This window comes from Rhincodon typus, chromosome 7 (assembly GCF_021869965.1).
Source record: "Rhincodon typus isolate 14 chromosome 7, sRhiTyp1.1, whole genome shotgun sequence".
In the NCBI taxonomy this organism is placed as follows: Eukaryota; Metazoa; Chordata; class Chondrichthyes; order Orectolobiformes; family Rhincodontidae; genus Rhincodon; species Rhincodon typus.
Window position 1 is genome coordinate 23,330,677 of NC_063338.1, and position 12,985 is coordinate 23,343,661.

The window sequence follows — 12,985 nt, forward strand, 5'->3', positions numbered from 1 at the left end:
AAAATTATTTTGTCTGGAACAGTCTTATCCTGTAAACAAACTGAGCAGTATAATGGACGTACTGATAACTGAAAATGGTTACACGATCATGGTTCTATCTCCCACATAATTATGCTGGTGCTTAATCAGGAAATTAAATGATGGTAAATTTATCTAATTGTCCTGATTATACAATATGCTCAAAAGTCATGTAATTGTTTAAAATTGCCTCGGGGTGGTTAGCAAAGAAGACAGTTACACAAATACACATTAAATCATTCAAAGGTATAGTTTAATTAATTCATACGTTTTATGCTTAAGTCTCAATAGGGAGGATTTTTCTTTCCCCTCCAAGCATAGTGAGTCTATGGAATTCTTTACCACAGAGGCCTGTAGAAGCTGAATAGTTAAGTATATTCAAAGTGGAGATGGATAGATTTTTAATCAGTAAGGGAAAGAAGGGTTGTGGGGAAAAGGCAGAAAAGTAGAATTTGGATTATCAGACTAATTATGATCTCATTGAATGTTAGAACAGACTTGACAGTTTGAATGGCCTACTTCTAATCCAACATCTTATGTTCTTCATAAATACATAATACATTACAAAATAATCCTTATATTTCAGTTAAGATAGATATGAATTTTTGGGAAGAGAGAAAATGACAGCGACAACACATTACTTTCCCCAGTACACCAGTAGAAGACAAATTATCTACTAGAAAAGAAGATAATCGAAGAGCTAATGAGAGTGAGGACCCCAAGATTATTAATACTAGAGAAAAAGCATTGGAGATATTGAACAGACTAAAACTTAACAAATCTCAAGACTTGGAGTCGTTTAAGGTGTAGAAGGTGGCCATTCAGTCCATTGAGTCCATGCTATTCTCAGCAGATCAAAACAGCCAAGTCCACTGCCCTACTCAATTCCTGTAGCCCTGCAAATTTACTCAAATCAAGTGCCTATCTGTGCACTCTTGTCTTTCAGTTCCTTTTCTCAGGTTTTCTGTATCTATCTCTTCCAATTTGTCTTAACTCTGTGATCAGTGGAAGTCCCTCAATTCGTGGGTGATATCGACTCAGGACAGGGAACTCTTGTCATGGGTATTCATGTGGCTAAACAGGCCAATTCCTGACCTCCTGATCTTTGGGCACATGTGTTGTGCAGCCCATGAGGTTGTAGGAGCCAAAATGTAGGATTTGTTTTCTTTGCTTTTCTTCTCTGTCACTGCTCTGCCTCATCATTAGGATATTGTCACTCAAACCATGGTTAACTAGACAGGTTAAAAATAGCATCAAAACTAAAAGAAAAAGTACATAATTACTCAGGCACAGGTTCCAGGTCTGAGAACTGAACAGAATATAAAAAGAAACCAAAGAATGACTAATAATTAATGTGGGGATAAAGTCAGAGAACAAGATAAAGCTAGCCAGTAATATAAAAACAGAGTTTCCATAAATAAAGAAAAAAAAAGTGACTCTTGAGAATTAATAATGGGAAATGAGGAGATGACAAATGAATTAAAACATATGTTGTACAAGTCTTCTCTTTAGACAACACAACTAACATCCCAGAAGTAGCGATAAATCAAGAAATGGAAGGGAAGGATAAACTCATAAATTACAACCACCAGAGAAGTGGTGCTGAATGAATTGCTGGAGCCATAGACTAGCATGTGCCAAGTCCTTATGGACTTCATCCTAGAGCCTGAAAGAAGTGTCCAGAGTTCATTGATGTAATGATTTTCATTTTCAAAACTGTTGATTTAGGGATGGTCTCTTTCATTGGAAGGGAATGTAACTCCTTTCATCCAAAATGAGGAGACGACAGAAAGTGGGAAATTGCAAGCAAGTTAGCTTAACATCTGCCAAAGGGAAAATGTTAAAAACTGTTGTAGTGATAGCAAGGCACTTAAATCTGTTCAACAGGGAGATTTGGAAGGATAAATCCAAAGGCCAAAGATGTGCAAGTTAAGTGGATTGGCCATGCTAAATTACCCATAATGATCAGGAATGTGTAGGTTAGGTGCATTAGCCATAGGAAATGCAGGGTTAAAAGGGTAGGAAAATGGATCTGGGTGGGATGTTCTGCGGAGGGTTGGTGTGGACTTATTGGGCCAAATGGCCCGTTTCCATGCTGTGGGGATTCTAATCTATTAGAGGTCTTTGAGGAAGTGATGTGCTGTGGATAAAGGGAAACAGATGAAGGTACTGTAATTGGATTTCCAGAAGGCATCTGACAAAATTGCAACTTCAAATGTTATTACAGAAAGTAAAAATGAATGGTGTAGAGGTAGTGTCTTGGGGTAGATGGAAGATTATCTAATGGGAAGCACAGAGTAGACATATATGGCTCTTTTTCAGGTTAGCAAGATGTAACGAGCGGTATACCAGAGGGACCAGTGTTGGTACTTCACTATTTATAATTTATCCAAATGGATTCAGATGAAGCTGCAGTTGCCAGGTTTGCTAATTACTCAAATATATTTAGGAAAGTAAGTCTGAAGTTGGCCTGAGGAAATGACCAGGGACACACAGCAGTTCAATGAGTGAACAAAAACATGGAAAATGGAGAATGGGGAAAAGTATGAAATTGTCCATTTTGGCAAGGATGAGAAAGCATTGTCTAAGTGGAGAGAGATTGCAGAACTGTGATTCAGTGAGTTCTGGGTATCCTCATGCATTAACTGCAGGCACAGTAAATAATTAGGAAAGCTAATAAAACATTAACATTTATCATAATAGGAACCGAATAGAAAAGTAGGCAGGCTATGCTCAAGTTAAACAGGACGCTGGTGAGACGGTCTACTTCTGCTCTTTGTTCATATGTAATGAATGACATAACTGTTACCAGTCTTCATAATTCACAGAAAGCTTTTCCTAGTCATTAATTTCAATGTTATACTGTTTCAAGGAGAACTTCAGCATGTCTTTGGAACCTTTTCTCTGCCTGTTCCTGAAATAATGGCCATTTAAGAAATGCAGAACAGGACATCCAGATAACAGCATCAAGTTCATTGAATTTGATTTTTTAAGTGAGTTGTCTGATTGATTGTGGCACTGGCTTCATGAAGGATGCACACATTTGTTCAATAGCACTCCCTCATTGAATCTGAAGCATGTAGAAAAGTATTGCTGAAAAAATTAGTCTAGCTCTTTTACAAGTTGCTAATACACTATCCTGGTGTTGCTGCAGTACACGAGTGTAGTGACAGCAACTGCACTGCACTCCAGGTCTTTCTACGACTTACAGGAGTCTTGCACGTCAAATACTGATTGCTGTAGTTTGAAGAGGTGTTGGCATAGCTGATCAACATCATCAATGGCGGCTACCAAGGGAAGTGTTCAACATATACTAGAGTCTGCCTTTCAACATTAAAGGTAGTCAAATGTTTTTCCTGACCAGGAGTAGGTGGACATGAGTTTTGATTTGGCACCATTCAAGGACAAGCCAAGTTTGTTGTACGCAAAATTGAAGAGATTGAGAGTGGTCTTCGTGTTGGGTACAGTAACTAATGGCACTGCAGTTATCCGCAGTACATTGCAGATCATATATTTTTAACTTGGACAAATTAGCTTTGGCATGAAAACAAGCGAGGTCAAAACGATTTCCATCTAGACAGTTTTAGAACCGACACCACAGAGTCATAGAGATATACAGCACGGAAAAAGACCCTTTGGTCCATCTCATCCATGTCGACCAGCTATCCCATATAAATCTAGTCCCATTTGCCAGTATTTGGCCCATATCACTCTAAACCCCTCCTACTTAGGTACCCATCCAGATGGCTTTTAAATGTTGTTATCAGACCAGCCTCCACCACCTCATTCCATACACGTACCACCCTCTGCGTGAAAAAAACTGTCCCTTATGTCCCTTTTAAATCTTTTCCCCTCTCACCTTAAATCTATGCCCTCCAATTTTGGACTCCCCCACCCCGGTGAAAAGACCTTGGCTGTTTACCCTATCTATGCCCTTCATTAATTTATAAACCTCAATTAGGTCACCCCTCAGCCTCCAACGCTCCAGGGAAAATAGCCCCAGTCTATTCAGCCTCTCCCTTTAGCTCAAACCCTGGCTACGTCCTTTTTGAACCCTTTCAAGTTTCACAACATCCTTCCTATAGCAGGGAGACCAGAATTGCACACAATATTCCGATAGCAGCCTAACCAATGTCTTGTACAGCCACAACATGACCTCCCAACTTGTATACTCATTGCACTGATCAATAAAAGAAAGCATACCAAACACCTTCTTCACTATCCTATCTACCTGCGACTCCACTTTCAAGGAACTATGAACCTGCACTCCAAGGTCTCTTTGTTCAGCAACACTTCCCAGGGCCTTACCACTAAAAGTCCTGCCCTGACATGCCTTTCCAAAATGCAGCACCTCACATTTATCTAAATTAAACAACATCTGCCAATCCTCAGCCCATTGGCCCACCTGATCAAGGTCCTGTTGTACTCCGAGTTAATCTCAAACAAACTTGTATACCTTTAACAAACCTCCCTACTATCTATTTTGTGCTAAGGAAGACAATCCCAGCCTTTTCTAATGTCATCACCATATTCCATAACAGAACTATTGCGGAAAATTTCCTCTATACCGTCTCAACGACATTCACATCCTTCTTGTAGTGATCAAAACTGGATGCAAAACTTCACCTGATGTCTAACCAGGGCATTACAGAAGTTAAGCATAACTTCTCTGCTTCTGTATTCAATGTTTTTAGACATGAAGCTTGAAAACACACAAGTTTTGTGAAGCTCTCGCTCAGTAGATCCTATCACCTTCAAAAGTCAATATGTCCATCCAGGTTCCTTGTGCACACTTTAGAAGTATTTTATTTACTCTGTATTATCTCTGCTTATCCCTTCTGTCAAAAAGCATTACTTTGCACTTCTCCTTGTTGAATTTCCTGTTACTTGTCTACCCATTCTGATAGTCTGTGTCTTGTTGCAGGCAATTCATGCCATGCTCATTGTTGTCTACTTCATGATATTTGGTATTATTTGCAAAGATTAAAATTTTTCTCATTATTCAAAGATCCAAGTCATTCACATACTGCAAAAAGGAAGCAGTGGTCCTAGCACTACTCTTTGGGGAGCTCAACTATCAATCAGTCTCCAGTCTGAAAAATGAACATCTACCACAACTTGCTGTATTGTCATGAAGACTATTTTTAATTCAGTAGCAGGTTGGCCCTCTTATTTCATGAGACTCAATTTGGTTATGCAGCCTTTTCTTCCTGCTTTACCGTTTTGTACTTATGTTGTGCCTTCCTCAAATCCATATAGACAACAATCACCGCAATCTCCTCTTCAACTTGCTGTTACTCCAACACTAAAATCATTTAGGTTGGACAGGCGTGACCTGCTTTTCACAAATCCATGCTGCTTCTCCTTTATCAACTCAAAACCTCGCCAAGTACCTGTTAATAATTTTCCCCTCCAAAACCATTCCCACCACACATTTCACTAAACAGCCTGAAACAGAAGTAAACTGAAGATAGTGCTGCACTATACTGATTCATTGTTATGCACTGCTCATCATTTCAGTCTACTTTATCCCATTTCTTAAAAAAAACAGGTTTTTAATGTTTCTTCTGACAGATCAGGATATCAGTGCTTTCATGAAGATGTCCTTGAAACTTGTGACTGTTATTTTGGTTTGTGGGTTGACTCTTCTTGTCAATTTACCATCTGTGAACTCCTTCGATTACGGCAAGAGGCTTAAACCTGGAGGAACCACAGCCTTGCAATCCACACCTATAAAATTGCCCAGAGTCAACCAACAAATGACCTCCAGACCAATACTAAGGTGGCTGCAACTCAGAGCTAAATGAAGCATTGTGAAATAGACAGACGTAAAAGGACGGCGATATTTACCACTTCCAGCCACTACTCTCCAGTAATATAAGGTCAGTGAGAAATAAGATTGACGATATGCACACTTGTGGAAGATTTTTGTTAGAATTCAAGGATATGAGTATGCTCTGTTTCACTGAAACCTGGCTAAGTTCAGACATTGCGGACAGTCCAATTTATGTTGATAGATTTGATCTATTATGCCAAGATAAGTCTATTATTGCTACAAACAAATACTGGGGGGCGGGGGTCTCTCTGCACATATGTGAACAAATGATGGTACTGAAATTTCCACATTAAGGACCATTTTTGCTCAATTTCTCAAACCTATATTTCCTCTTTTTCTATCTATAAAACTAAGACTGATATGTGCAATACTTGTAGACTGGAACTGAAAATGCCATACAGTATTCAATATGACAACTGCGATACCGAAATAATTAGCATACTAATGGATTTAATTGGATTGCAATGTTGCAGCGTCCTGATATTTCATAATTTTAATATGCATTTACAACAATATTCATTTCCCATTTTCTGCATTTTCCATTTTCTTTCCACTTTTCTCTGTTTCTTCATCTCTCATAACAGCTTTCTCCCTGTTCTCCTTTTCACTATTCCCTCGCCTTCACGGACAGATTTATGATGTTACATTGTCCAGGCAGTTGATTTTGAAAGTACTGCAGGCTTTCAATAGTTTAATTGAGAAAATCTTTTTATGGAATAACGAAATTGCTGAACAAAGGATATATACGATAACATGCTGTGCACAATTGGAAGTATATCAGCTTTCTCAAATCTTCCTTTCAAATCCTATCTACCTCCAGCACTCTTTACTTCTTCCTTGTTTCTCATAGTTGTCGTTTTTGTGGAACGTGATTATTGTTTTTCTTGGGAGTGACATACTTTCTGAATTTTGGTAAGGATATTAGGGTAAGTGGTATAGTAACGTATGGAAAGTGGGCTTCAATTCTAGGGATCTTGTGGATTTTTATCAAGTACCTGTTCATTTTATTTTTTTTTAAATTTCTTTCTTGCCTCTGACTGCAGAGGATGATATCATGGATGGTAGGAGGATCGATTAGTTTAATGGGTCCTGTATTTACTACAGTTTACAAGGATGAGTGGGGGTCTGGTTTAAACACAAGATTCTAAGTGGGCTGGACAGACCAGATGCATGGAGGATGTTTTCTGTGGTTGAGGAGCCTGGAACCAGGGTGACAGTTTCAGGATACAGGATGGGCTGTTTAGGACTGAGACGAGGAAGCATTGCTTCACTCAGAGGGTGGTCAACCGGCAGAATTATCTAATAGAGAAGTCGGTGCGGGCCACGTCATTGAATATATTCAAGAAAGTGATGTTTTTTAAGATTGTATAGGCTTGAGGAGGTATGGGGAAAAAGTGGAGATATGGCATTGAGATAGCCATGATCATATTGAATGGTGGTGCAGGCTTGAAGTGCCAAATGGCCTACACCTGGTCATAGCTTCTATGCTTTACATTAAACAGTGAAATAATTTTAAACATATTTGATCAGAGGCAGATTTTTGTGATGTGATTTTGCTTTTTCATTATTAACTGTTCATTTTTGTGAATTTTACACGAATAATCAAAGTACTTAGAATCCCTACAGTGTGGAAGGAGGCCATTTGGGCCATCAAGTCTAAACCGACCTTCAGAAGAGCATCCCACCCAGACATCCCCATCCCTGTAAATCCACATTTACCATGGATAATCCACCTAGCTTACACACTTCTGGTGTCTGATTTAGTACGGCTAATCCACCTAACTTGTACATCTTTAGACTGTGGGGAAAAAAAAAACACTCAGAGGAAACCCACACAGACACAGGGAGAACGTGCAAACTCCACACAGACAGTCGCCCGAGGCTGGAATCGAACATGGGCCTTGGTGCTGTGAGGTAGCAGTGCTAGCCACTGAGCCACTGTGCTGCCCCAATTGCAATAAATTTTTCATTGTCTATTCAGAAATTAAAACAGTTGCCAGGACTTCTTTACACTCTTGAGTAAGAGTGCAACATTTTGTGTTTGAAAGTGCCTGATTTTGTGTTTGAAAGATGTACCAGATATAGTGGCTACCGTTTTCATGATCTCTCAGATTCGACAATGGTCACAGGGGATTGCAGTTTAGCATATGTAACACTATTATTCAAGAAAGGAGGCAGCGAGAGGTCTGAGAAATACAGCTCAGTTAGCCAGAATTCTGTCATTAGGAAAATGCCAAAATTGATTACTAAAGGAAGGCTTAATGATGCAATTAGAAAATCACAATTTGATCAGGAAAACTGATTTATGGTTTTACAAAAGGGAAATAGCATTTGGCAAATATATTGAAACTTTTATAAATGTAACTAGTAAAACAAAATTGAAGGAGAACCATTCGATGGCATATATTTGGATTTCCCAAAGCAATTGAATAAGGTGCCATAGAAAGGGCTAATTAACAAGATAAAGGGTGCACAGAATTGGAATTAAGTATGGTTAGGGAATTAGCTAACAGACAAGAAGCAGATGTTACGGATGAATGCAGCATTTTTGAGTCGAAAAACTTTAAGTGATAGTGCTGCAAGAATCAGTGCTGTGGCCTCACATATTTACAAGTTACATTATTCTTAGATGGAGACCAAGAATAATCTAGGATGCTGACAATACAAAGTCAAGTAGGGATGAAAACTGTGAGGACAACACAAAGACTGCAAAGAAAAATGCACAGGTTAAGTGAATGGGAAACAGCTGGCAGTATAATATGCATAAGTATGAGGGTTATTAATTTTGGTTCTAAGAATTAAAAAAGTAGACTAATTTTTAAAAGGTATTAATTTTTAATCATGGATGTTCAAAGCGACTTGGGTGTACTTATGGACCCATGGATACTGTTAATATACAGATACAGCAAGTAATTAGGAAGGCAAGTGTCACGTTGGCCTTTGTTGCAAGAATACAAAACAAGCATGTCTTGCTACAATTTTACAGATCTTTTCTAAGACCATACTTGTGAAAATTTGGTCTCCATTCATAAAGAAGATAAACTTACATTAGAGGCAATGCAACAATGTTTCATTAAATTGGTTGCTAGGATGAGAAAGTTATCCTATTGAGAGACTGAGTAACTTGGTCCTATAATCTCAAAACTGCAGAGCGTGTGACAGATGATATCATTTAAACATTCAAGATTCTGAAGGCACTCGACAAAGTGGACTCGGAGATTGTTTTCGCTGGCTTAGGAAACTAGAACATAAGCACAGTCTCAGGGTAAGAGGCCAATCATTTTGGACCGAGATAAGGAATTTTTTTTAATCTCAAACAATTATGAATCTTTGGCAATATCTATCTCAGGGGGTTGTGGATAGTCCAATCATTGGGTCTATTTAAGAATGGGATCGATTTTTAGAATCAAACAAAAACAGTAATGTGCTGGAAAGTGGAGTTGAAGTAGAAGATTAATTGCAACGTTATTGTGTGACGGAGCAGGCTAGAGAGTCCACATGGTTACTCCTGCTCCTAGTTCCTAAATTCTTGTATTCCTATACAGCCTAGGGGTTCCAACTCATTCCTAAGTACCAACCACTTGTTCACCGTGGCTACTGATGCTCTTGTGCTTCCTCCCAAACCTCTTCCCAGCTTCTGCCGGCAACTAAGTTAACCTATTTTAAACTTATTTTGTGTCGTGTTGTAATGGCTTTCAAAACAAGATTCAGCAGCATCAATCTACACCAGGTCAAATCAAAAGTAAAAAGATGATTCAATCTTCTCTCTTGATGAAATCATTTACAGTTTTAAAGGTACAGGAAGAGGTTTCCAAGTTCCTATTTTCAACAAAGCAATGCCACTGTCTCATTATAAATGACATTATCAAGAATATAGCTTCTGTACCTGAAGTTTGCTCTCTTGGTACAGTGTCTTTCACTTGTTCTCCTTTCAGTACTGCCACTGCCTCAGCTGTGACCTCCTGTACAATCCTGGCAGAGATCACTTCTGCTGGACAGATATGAGGAAAGTTAGTTTGTGAATGTGATCAAGTTTGTTTTGACACTTAAGCCTCCCAAATAAACATGAATAAATACAAAGTAGTGTTGATAAGTCAAAGTAAATTCAATTCAATTGACCAAATAAGATCAGGAGAATTAGATGCACAAGTTGGGCATTGAATCAATTAAGCCCACTCTGCCAATAACATAATCTGATATTGGCCTTAACTTCACTTCCCTTTCTAGCTCTTCCTGCTACTGGAGTTGGACGTGAAACAATCTGCTCTCTGAATTTGCCTTTTGTCAAGGATGTGTTTATGGGATGTTAATATATTGGAACAATTGATTTGTAATAGTTACTATCACTAGTTTTATTCTATTAAGTTACATAACATTATTCTATTAAGTTTTCCAACCGATTTAAGTTATTCCAATGCCTTCCTTCTTTAGTTGCGTTTAACTATTGTGGATGAATGAAGTGTGCTTTTCTTAAAACACAGTAGTTTGACCAACTGAATTGTATCTGGAACATAACACCTTACATTTACCTTGAAAATAAAAGTTACAGTCGAGACTATCTTCTGAATATTTTGAGGGGGTTTGATCTGATCCATAATACCTGTCTATTCATGTTCAAACATTTGACAAGAACAATTTGTACAGATTTCAGATGGTTGTAGATAACTTGATAAAGCTATAAAGGAGAGACTAGATAGACTTGGATCTTTTTCTTTACAGCAGGGAAGACTGAGGGGGTGACATGAGTGAGGTGTATAAGAAAATGAGGAGTATGGACAGTGTAAATAGACAGCAGAAGTTCTCCTTTGCTAAGGGATCAATTACCTGAGGGCATAGTTTTGGGGTAAGGGGCAGGAGATTCAGGGGGGATTGGGAGGGGAAGAAAAAAACCTTATTCACTCAGCGGCTGGTGGGAATCTGGAATGCACTGCCTGGGAAGGCAGAGGATGCTTTTGATGTTATTATGAAATGCAAATATGCTCGATTTAGGGCTGTGGCAAGGATTTTTTGATGGGTACCAGGAGTCCAGGTACACGCTCAGAGTGGCAACATGAAAGACTGCGCGTGCCCTATGCTTCGATTATTATCTGGGTCATTAGGAGAGAAATTGCACAATTATGAAATTTGCAAATGGAGTCCATGGAACCAGGACTGGTGTGAAAACCAGACGCATTTGATCCAGAACAGCCGTGGAAGGCAAGGCAACTGCCAGGATTAAGAGTTACATGGTCAGCTGGAGGTAGAAGAAGTCCATTGTGAAAAAGGTGCTGCTGTTGCAGACTCGCAGCAGTTAGGATTCAGCAACACCTACTGACACTTAGGACTTGGCTAACTTGTTGCGGTTGGGACTTCAGAAAAGCCTCTAAACCATTAATTGTTTACTGCAGTTGTGAATGAGGAAGATACTCACTGCTTGGTGCAGCCGCAAGAGAAACTCAGGCTAAATTAGTAAAGTTAGCTGTCTGCAGGAAAGTTAGAAATGTTCCTATGACTAGGTGTTGGAAGGCAGTTTCCAGAATTTACAGGAGCATAATCCCAGAAAAGAAGAGTGAACAACCAGGAAGTGAGTAGTCATTGAGGTAGTCCATGGAGGAGCAGTTTATAAGGAATTCCAAAGCAGTTACCTCGACTGCTTGAATAGTTCGTGTGGGATGCAGAGTGAATCCAACAGTGCAGGGTCAATTCCCATACCAGCTGAGCTCAACATGAAGTCCTTGCCTTCTCAACATAGTCTCTTGCCTGAAGCATGGTAACCCTCGTGTTAAATTCATGAGCCTCTGTGATTATGACAACTTTCACTTCATTTCACCCATAGTTATTCATGTTAATTCTGTATTTCTAGAGTAGCAGTTATATATGTATATACTTACTCTTCTAAATTTATACAGTAAAGCTCATCACTGTTCATTCCGAACTACAAATAGAAAACAAAGCCACAAGAGTACAAGTACCTGGAATCTCATACTTGACAACTTCTAAAACAGTAATAATCTCTAACAAACCATAACACAAATTTGACAGCCTGGTCTGGGGATCTAAACAATATTCTACAAGTTATAAATAATTATTTGTTCCCTTTTAAACTCTCAATAAAAAGGAACCTAAACATAATCCACAAACTTCTCACGGAATTCAACTCCACCTAATTGAAGAAATACCTTCTCTATTTGACACTGTTGTCTTATGGAGGGCTTCTGTGAAAATAAATGTTCGCTGATTGTAAAGAAGACATTTCTCATTTAACGCTATTTCCTATTTTTGCCACTTTGAGGTTTTCCTAAACTGTCACCAATGAACTCTGTCTGAATGCGGGACACACAAAGGTACATTGAGACAATTTTCTGACCAACATTTCCTCTCTCGCTCCTCTTGGCAATTATCTAGTTTTTGTTCAGTATCTGTTTGTATTAGAATAGGCAGGACTGCAAAAACGGTGCAGTGGAGCAATAGCATCTCTTCACTGATGTGAAAATGAACATCAAACCGTTAGCAAACATGCTCGATGTTGTAACTGTGGTCAAACAGTTAATGACAATTTGTTTTACACTCTACCTTCTCTGGTGATATCAATTCAAACTTGCTGCTGGATGTTATTTTGAAACAGAAAGCACTGGATTGGGCCAAGCAGTGAATTAAGAGCATTGTTCACACCATTTTCTCCCCCCCGTGGGGTTCAATCAAAGTTCAAGAGTGGAAAGGGATGAAGTCATGAGAACTAACAGCAGTCCAGAATGAAACTTTTTTTAAACAGAAAAAGATCATTGTGGGCATTAGAGGCAAATCTGACATTTATTACCTATCCTCATAATGGAGTTATTTGTTAGGTTATTTATGAGGACAGTGAGTGGGGATTAGTCACAAAGAGATCAGGCCAGCTGAGCGAAGCAGGTTCCGTCCTTTATGAACAAGTTGCTTTTTAAATGACATTTTGACAACTTCATAGTCATTTTTATGTGCTAGAAAAGTACTTCTGTCCATTAAGCTGATGCCAGCTCTTTAGTTTCAGAGATAGTAGGAACTGCGGATGCTGGAGAATCTGAGATAACAAGGGTGTAGAGCTGGATGAACACACCAGGCCAAGCAGCATCAGAGGAGCAGGAAGGCTGACGTTTCGGGCCTAGACCCTTCTTC

The 12,985-nt window shown here is 39.0% G+C and overlaps 1 protein-coding gene across 5 annotated transcripts in view; it reads right to left on the reverse strand.

The window, feature by feature from the left end:
- The window catches only part of LOC109934900 (microtubule-associated protein 2-like), a 240,988-nt gene that overhangs the window by 53,578 nt on the left and 174,425 nt on the right, over positions 1–12,985 (reverse strand). For 4 of the 5 annotated variants that reach the window (XM_048599359.1, XM_048599355.1, XM_048599356.1 and 1 more), the window contains one exon: positions 9,741–9,842. The exons of the other annotated variant lie outside the window; for it this stretch is intronic. In XM_048599359.1, coding sequence (XP_048455316.1) covers positions 9,741–9,842 — 102 coding nt within the window. The remainder of the gene's footprint in view (positions 1–9,740; positions 9,843–12,985) is intronic. 5 annotated transcript variants of the gene reach the window in all.